Source organism: Chiloscyllium plagiosum, unplaced genomic scaffold (genome assembly GCF_037043375.1).
Source record: "Chiloscyllium plagiosum isolate Xiang-an unplaced genomic scaffold, Cpla_swu_hap1 HiC_scaffold_2, whole genome shotgun sequence".
Taxonomy (NCBI): domain Eukaryota; kingdom Metazoa; phylum Chordata; class Chondrichthyes; order Orectolobiformes; family Hemiscylliidae; genus Chiloscyllium; species Chiloscyllium plagiosum.
The window spans coordinates 101367165-101376361 of NW_028270140.1; the positions used below are offsets into that span (position 1 = coordinate 101367165).

The following is a 9197-nucleotide window of genomic DNA, read 5'->3' on the forward strand; positions in this document are numbered from 1 at the left end:
GGGTGACCAGAACTGGACACACTATTCCATGTGTGGTCTCACCAGGGACTTGTAGAGCTGTAGCAAAACCTTGCAGCTCTTAAACTCGATCCCCTTGTTAATGAAAGCCAAAACACCATGTGCTTTCTTGACAACCCTATCCACTTGGGTGGCAACTTTGAGGGATCTATGTACTTGCACACCAAGATCCCTCTGTTCCTCCACACTGCCAAGAATGCTGTCTTTAATCCTATATTCAGCATTCGCGTTCGACCTTCCAAAATGCATCACTTTGCATTTATCCAGCTTGAACTCCACCCTGCCATTTCTCAGCCCAGCTCTGTATCCTGTCTATGTCGCGCTGCAGTCTGCAATAGTCCTCAATACTTTCAACAGCACCTCCAACCTTTGTGTCAGCTGCAAATTTACTAACCCACCCCTCAAAACTCCTTATCCAAGTCATTTATAACAACTACCAAGAGCAGAGCCCTGTGGGACTCCACTCAACACTGACCTCCAGGCAGAATACTTTTCATCGACAAACCACTCTCTGCCTTCTGTCAGCCAACTAATTCTGAATCCAGATAGCCAAATCTCCCTGTATCCCATACTTCCTGACTTTATGAATGAGCCTACCATGGGGAACCTTATCAAATACCTTGCTCAAGTCCATATACACCACATCCACTGCTCAACCTTCACCGACCTGTCCTGTCACCTCAAAGAACTCAATAAGATTTGTGAGACATGACCTGCCCCTCACAAAGCTATGCAGACTGCCTTTAATCACGCTATGCGTTGCCAAATAGTCATAAATCTTACCGCTCAGAATTCTTTCCAAAACTTTGACCACAGATGTAAGACTGACTGGTCTGTAATTGCCAGGGATTTCCCTATTACACTTCTTGAAAAGAGGAATAACATTCGCCTCCTTCCAATCCTCCGGTACGACTCCCATGGTGAGTGAGGAGGCAAAGATCTTCGCCAGCGGCTTAGTAACCTCCTTTCTCACTTCCCAGAGCAGCCTAGGATAAATCTGGTCTGGCCCTAGGAACCTATCAATCTTAATGTTTTCCAAAATTTCCAACACGTCAACTTCATCAATCTTGATCTGTTCAAGCCTGTATCCCAGCTCCTCAAAGTTCTCATTCACAACAAAGTCCCTTTTCTTCGTGAAAGCCGAAGCAAAAAAACTCAGGGCTTCCCCTATCTGCTCAGACCCCACACACAAGTTCCCTCTGCTATCCCTGATCGGCCCTACCTACTCCCTGATCATTCTCTTACTCCTCATGTATGAGTAAAATGCCTTTGGGTTCAAGTCCCACTTGCTCCAGAGGTGTGTAAAGACATCTGTGAGCAGGTTGATTAGTTCAAATATCAATATTGTGTGAGGGGGGTAGAAATTTTGAACATACAATAATGTGTGGGAAACTGAATTTCTTCAGTTTGGCAGGAAGAATTAAGTGGAGTACTACTTGTAGAATCACAGATTCCAAGATGCAGTTAGATCTTTGTGTTTTTTAGTGGCGGGGGGAGCTGTCAAGAGGCACAAAGTTACTGTGTAGTTACAATAAGTAATTAAAGCTCATGTAATGCTATGGGGAATTGGCCATAATGTTTTTGCTGAGGGTGTGTAACTACGGAATATTGCTGCGGAACGTGGTAGAGCTAGGGCCATTGCATGGTTTTAAGTTGCATTTTTGTTCAAGGAAATTGAGACTTATCCGAGGTAGATGGAATGTTGAAGTCAAAACACATACTGATTAATCATAATCTTAAGTGGTGAATGGCTTACTTCTCCTTGATTGTACATTCTTAACCTTTTCTCTCCTTCAAATCATCCATCGTAACTGGGAAGCAAACCCTTTGGACTGGATCTGTAAAAGTGAAAGATGCATTTGTGATGTCATTTTAATATTATCACTTTTATTCAACAGCAAATATGCAGCCATTATGTCACATGAGCAGAGGCAAAACTACAAAGATGACTTTAATGCAGAATATGGTGAATATCGAAGTTTGCATGCCAGGTTAGAGAGAGTGACCAAACGATTTTTGCAACTGGATGCAGAGCGGAAGCGCCTTTCTCCTAATACTGAAGAGTACAAGGTATTTTCACACACACTTTCAGCTGTTTAACCTGTTGTCAACAATAAAAATTGTACAACAGACCCTTTCCGTTTTGAGTTTCCCTTCATTTAGAAAACTAATGTTCCATGCTTCTTTTCAAATCTTAATGCTGTGACTGTGCCTGACTGAATCCTGTTATGTTATTAATGTCAATATTCTATATTTGACCTGGTATGTCACTCGAGCAACCTGATTTGAGCAATTGGGAGGGAGAAGTATATACACATTTTCACTTTTGCTCTTCATGGTAATGAAGTTAGTATACTTATCAGCATGAATCACCATAGATTGGTTTGCAAGTATATGTATATAGGAGAGGTTAGCTGAAACTCCTTTGGCATGATCGTAATCCTTCTACTGAAGACACTAAGCTTTTAAGCTATTTTCAAAATGTTCTTTCCTTTTCTGTTGGTCGTTCCGCAGAAGTTAGTAATACCAAATAAAAAGCCAAGCAGCCGACTTCTTAAATTACCTTCTTTGCATTTACGTAAGTTCATAGAGAAACTAAAGTTAGGCCTTGTGCATGTCATCAAATGTTTTTCATTTTACTTTTACTGAACAATTCTGACAAATATATTTGAAATTGGCTGTCATAGCCAGAATGCTTTTCTTTGCCAAAACAGAAAATGAACCCCTTCCATCTAAAAACATTAGGGATGCCAATCAAAATATTGTTAGCTATTCTGATTTTCGTATGTTTACATTAAAGTAACAATTTTCAGCACTTGAGTCGATAAATGTTCTGATATCTACAATATCAATTATGCAACTTCAATGAGGCAAGGTCAAAGCATATTTTCAATGCTCGTCTTAGTTTTTGGCCACCTGCTCTCTTCCTACGAGACTTTTTTTTTCCCCTGTATCAATCCAATTAAATAAATCTGAAAAAGTAAAACCTGCAGTAAGAGTACACTCATCTGAATTCCAGGATTGTGTATGAACTAGCATTACTGGTCACACTCAATTTTCTCCTTGCTTAAATATTTTTGTGTTCCTCTTTTTTGAAAGTATTTTTGAAAATAAATATTAATTATCTGTGGACTTTTCACTAGAAATGATGAGGCATTAAAATTTGGAGAAAAACACTTCAGTATTTAATCCTGACAATTTTGGGTTCTAACAGATTTTCACTTATTTGCAGATTATCGATGAGGAAGTTTTACAAGAGTATTGGAAAATTACAAAGGTTAGTCGTCATTTTTAGAATGGTGCAGTCTTGTCACATGGAATCATCATCATTTACCCTTCCATTTTGTACTGGAGTTAGAAAGTAATGTTACAATCTGATTAATTTTGTCCTTGATTTTTCTTGAATATTTCATAAGTTAGTATTGGAACCAGCCTTTCACTCATGGACTCTCTTCTGAAAGAAGTTGTGAATTAAGATTGCATTCCAGGATTTTCATACAATGTTTAATTACACTCTTGTATGGTTCATTGGGAATTCAGTTGTCAAAGATGTTCAATATTAAGTACACTCACTGACTCACTCAAAAATACATGCTTTTCCCCTCTTATCCAGTATGATTGTGGCTCAGCTGATTTTATGCAGAGCAACTGAAGTGTGGGGGACTGTGTTCCTGCAAGAAATCACTAATGGCAAATTAATGAACTGTGCAGTTATTTTGAATATGGTTGCAGTGATAAATTGAAAGCAAATTCAATGGCTCCAAAATATAAACGCACCAGATGCTTTTTGATGACCTGAATTGTAGATCTTGTTGCTGTGAGCAGAGAAAATTAACAGATCAGCTGAACTGTAAGATCTCACTAATCAGACATGAAGTACTTATAACCGTTGCAAGGTACAGTAATTTTGGTGTTTGCAGGCTATAATGTCTAAGTACCCTTTATCTTCAAAACATTAGGCATTTGATTAGTAACAGTAACAATTAAAAAGTGAAAAACAAATGTATTTTAGAAATTTGGCTCATTTGAAATTTGGAAAGAATTATGAAAATACAGTGATGCAATGTGCATTTCATTTACAAGTCACACTAGATTTATACATATAAAACTATTTGATAATGTACTTGTTGATATATTTTAACCATGGATAAGACTAATCCAGCCATAAAAGGAGGGAGTTGAATTGTAATATTCTCATGTTTAATACAGTTCTTTAAAAATTATTTTCCAACCTCCAATATTGTAATAAATTGACATTTAGTACACTGGCCCAGTGAAATGATTATATAATTAGTGTTTTCTGTACGATCGATTATGAATTCTAGTAGATTTTAAAGCATTTGTTTACTTAATATAAAATTCACATTTTATTCCTTTGTGTCTACAGAATAGTCCCAATTACCATGAAGAGAAACAAAGATGTGAATACCTGCATAACAAACTGGCTCACATTAAGAGACTAATAGCAGATTATGACAAGCAACAGCTACAATCATGGCATTAGAACTCACTGGACAATTTGCTATATTGTTCTATGATCAGAAGGAGATGTGTAATAACATTAAAAGCTAATATATTTTGAATTTTTCAAAACATTTGCTCTAGGAATGGTGGCAAGAGATTTCTGAAAGATTTCAGAAGTTTCATGATTTGAGTTCTGTTACTTCCCTGAAGCATCTAAGCTGCGCTGCCCTCACCCCACACTAATTTATTCTAAATTGATGCTCTTTTTGCTTTTGAACTTGCATCTTACTTTTTAACTGTTATACCAAGATGTTTTTGTTTATCCAAACACATCTCATTAGTCTTAGTACTTGGGCTCTTCTACAGTCTCTTGATTCGATTTATACATTAACAATTGATAGCACTATCAGCAAACAATGTAAAACAGTTAAATAAACAAAGGTATGTGGTACTTGCTACATTCTGCTAATTTAAACAGTTTGCCTTAAGTGGTTGAATGTTCCCAAGGCAATTTGCACAAATAGTTTTCAAAAAAATTCATAGAAATCCTTAATGTTGGAAAGTATGACAAGCACTACAAACTGCCTATAATTCTTTACACTGTGCTGCAATTTCAAACTATATGTTAAAAATGCAAACAGTCTGCTCCTGTACCCCTTGCCTTAAGGTGTTCCTTATGTACATAAGTATAGTGACCATTAGCTACAAATGGCTTCCTTCTATCTTGTACAAGTGGGAAGGTAACTTTGACCTCCCAGTATGTGCATGTGTGAATGAGTGTCTCTGTAAATGTGTGTAAATTTAATATACATCTTGAGGGGGAAGAGAAGCTGCTGTCTGTAGCCAGATGCTCAGGACAAAAAAAAAACTGAGTCATTGCAGGTGTTTTCCTATAAACGTACTACTTCCTCCATGGAAATGAAAGCCTTTCCATTTTAAATGATTTATCAGCTTTATTAACATGAATGCGTTGCTACTGTGCAAAATTTGAAAGAGATCTTATAGTTTTGGGGAAATTAAGATACTAACCTTCATGTAGGAGACTTATTTGTATACTACTTTAAAGTATTTTTGAAAACAAATTATATACAAAGAAGCAGTCACCTGCATGTACTAGTTTATTTAAAATTTGTTCTCCTATGTGCCAGGAATATAACTGAAAACAGATGTATTTAATTATACTGTGACCATCAAACAGCACAAAGAAATCATTTGAATTTATAAAGTGTCTCTGTACTTACCAGTGCATTACATTTCAGTTGGTATAATGCCTATCAATAAGATAGTTAATTTATCATGTGGGAACATTAAGTTATTTGGTTGGACGATGCGGGGTTTTGGATAGATATTGAGACTAATAATCTGTGTAATGTTTTTGTCTTTACGAAATGCTGCCAAGTGAAAAGGGAAGCATAATGTTTACAAATGAACGTTGGAAAGTTTGCCAAACTGTTTGGTTGAATCTTCAATAAATTCCATGTCACCAGCTTCACTCCAAATGCTGGTATCATCAAACAATGCTGTAAACCATGAAACTTGCTCTTCCTAACTTGGACTAATTCCAAACATTGAAGTTTAGGTGTTAGTTAGGATGAGTCCCAATGTGATATTTTCATAGTATATTTACGGTACTAATCACTGGGATTACCAAGGACTAAAACTTGATTCACACTTCACAATCATTTATATTGGTTCTTTATCAGTTATTCCCACTTTTACTAAAGTTCTTTTCTGATCACGCTAAGAGTGTCTTCATATAATTCCAGAATTATTACATTAGCATTGATAATGTTTGGATATTTTAAGTTGGCATTAGGTTTATTTAACAAAAACCTCTCCTGACAAGGATATGTTCCACTGGTAAACTCGTGCGTCAATAATATTGGATAGCATTTGACATCAATGTAATTTTAAATAAATTGGATTCCATTTTTAGCATTTTGCTTTGTATCCCTCATCATCTTAAAATTAAGTGATGTTATTCATTTGTGTTATATACTAACATCCTTCGATGAAACAAAACATTCACTTAGTGTAACTTTTCAAGCTTTCTGGAATTCTTTGGAATTTCAATCTGAAATTGGCGTTGTAAAAGTACAGATTTGAGACTTCCCATTTTACAATCACTGGGTATAGATTGACTTAAAACCTACTCCACTGTCTAGTTAGCATTGTACCTGAAGCTGAATTTTGAGCACTATTCATTAGCATCACTCAAGACAACTTTAATGTTTTGAATCATACTTTGGTACAACACTTGAGTGTAAAAAAAAGTCTAGTTTTGGCCCCTTGCCCAAATAATAATAATAGAGTTCACAAGTAGTTTTAATGTAGTCACGAGGAATAAGTGTCAAATCACAGCTGGAGTCCTTTTAGAAGAAACTGAATTTGTGGCCGTGCCTATCACTTTACTACTTGAGTACTACTGAAATGCCTTTATTGTTTTGTTTGTGTAGTATTCTAATAGAGCCAATTTGGCCTCACAGTAGGAATATATTTTGTTAGATCTGTGGTAGTTTACTTGAGAAAATAATGGTTTATTATTGGAGGGATTTTTTGCCATAACCCAGATTCTTTTAATACTTGAACCTTATTTATTTCACCAGTTCCACTAAGGCTAAAGAATGCTCATAAAGCCAAAACCTTATCTACGTTCCTTAGTGTAATTAAAAATATTTTTAAAGCAAAGGAGCATGAGCAGTGCAGTAAGTATGCATCTTTATGCATGGTGGCCTAAAGAAAGTTATTTTTGCTTTTAGCATAGTCTTGGAATTTCTGATGTTGGTCCTAAATTTGGATCCTATAAATATAAAGTCACATTCACAACTGAAACCAAGAAGTTCTCTGAACACTTATTCCTCAGTAACTCTACTAAATTTCTATTTCAAAGAAAATAAGCATAGAGACCCACTGCATAAAAGCCTATCAGCAGTTTACTATTTTTGACCACTACTTCAGTGCAATTAATTTAAGAAAAGTTGTTTTGAATGCAAACTATTTATACCAAAGCTGCCTACATTGTTTTGTGCAGTCTCTGCTGTACTTTGAACTAGAAAGCATAGTTTAAAAAAAACTTACTTTTTCAGTTTTATATGCTTAAGCTGATCATGCTTCAAAATAAGCAATAAAATTGCATGAAAAGTTGGTATTTTTAATACTATCTGTTTCATGTAATTTTAGCAAAGTATCATTCGAAATGTAATGATGCAGATTTGGCTTTGAAGCAAATATTTACCTTTACAAGTATTTGTTTTAAAGTCAAGGGGTTGCATTCATTGAAAATGTCTGTGATCAGAGATCCAGTTTTATTTTTATGTATATAATATATTTGGTTCTGATTGCTGCATTTTTATATATGAAAATGCAATCAATTATCCATTTAATTGGTAAATGGATATTATTGTTCCAAAACTGCCCAATTCTGCATGAGTTTTGAGGCAATTTGCAATCAACTTAAACAAGTGTAAATGTTTTCAACAATTGTATAAGATCCTAATCAATTAGGTAAAACTCTTTTCTTTTCATGACAGTTTGTCCTATTTCAAAATATTAATTTGCTATTCCAGAAACTGAGCAACAAACTAGTCTTAGCATAAATGTATCACAGTATTAAATTCTGAGCTGTTAATTAATTTGCTAGCAGCTTTGTATGTTATTGGATTACTAGTAAAGTGAAATTTAATTGTTTTACAAGGAATGATGAGGAAAATCATATTGTCCCTCCATCCTTCTATTGTTACACTTTTAATATCTATCTTTCCTCTAATCTTGGTATTAATGTGTGCCAAATGGACAGGTTTTTGCCTAAATACTTTGAAGCCTTTAAATTCAGTTTAATTGTTTCTCCTCTTCACATGTCCTTGATCGATGCAGTTGAAACCAGCAGTTCAAATTGATATGGAATAGTAGTTATTACAGAAGACAAAGAATGGAAATTAAAACAATACTGGAATGTTATATTCTCAGTAGTCTTTTGGCTATTGTGAATGTCTTTTGATTTCCAAGTTACACAGTAAACCTTTACCATCTAGTTAGGACCATTGAAACTGGAAATGCCGCAGGAGTGTTTTCACCAATGAAAATACAAGATATTTGAGCCACAATGTGTCCATTCCACATGTAATGTAAGCTGTTAATTTAAATTACATTAAAATATTGACTTTGCATAAGAGATGTTTTGTGTTTTATTATAAGACTGAAGTTTTGTACAGTAACTGGCATTTTAATATAATCATTGGAAGTAGAAGAAATAGGATCAGGAGGAGGCTTTTGGCCTGTTAAGCTTGTTCTACCACTGAAAAATGATCATGATTAGTCTGTTTGTGGCCTAACTCCATTTTCCTGTCTGCCTTCATAACCTTTTATGTCTGTGGATCTGAAATCTGCCTAACTGCCTTAAATATATTCAATGACTAAGTCTGTTATCTGGATAGAGAATGGCAAAGGTTAATGACTGAGGAAAAACATTCCTCGGCTGCATCTTAAATAAGTCCCTTGTAGTAAGTCCCAGATTTAAGTTGCATTGTTTCAAGCTGTTTCACTTTAACATTGTGCAGTGAATGAGTCGTACTCTTGTTGGGTATTTTGTTTTAATGATCAGTGCTCTGACATGGTGTTGCATGACTGATCAGTGCCATTTTGGAGTCCCTTCTTGTTGATCCCCACCCCACGCCTTGCCAACCCTCTGAGCATGTACTGATCCTGATGCTGACAAT

At 35.4% G+C, this 9197-nt stretch overlaps 1 protein-coding gene across 2 annotated transcripts in view; it reads left to right on the plus strand.

The window, feature by feature from the left end:
• ell2 (elongation factor for RNA polymerase II 2) overlaps positions 1-8651 on the plus strand; it is a 112290-nt gene extending 103639 nt beyond the window's left edge. For both annotated transcript variants that reach the window (XM_043709652.2, XM_087999052.1), the window contains 3 exons: positions 1917-2088; positions 3251-3295; positions 4406-8651. In XM_043709652.2, the coding sequence (XP_043565587.1) occupies positions 1917-2088; positions 3251-3295; positions 4406-4522 (334 nt within the window). In that variant the 3' untranslated portion in view covers positions 4523-8651. The remainder of the gene's footprint in view (positions 1-1916; positions 2089-3250; positions 3296-4405) is intronic.
• The last annotated feature ends 546 nt before the right edge of the window (positions 8652-9197 follow it).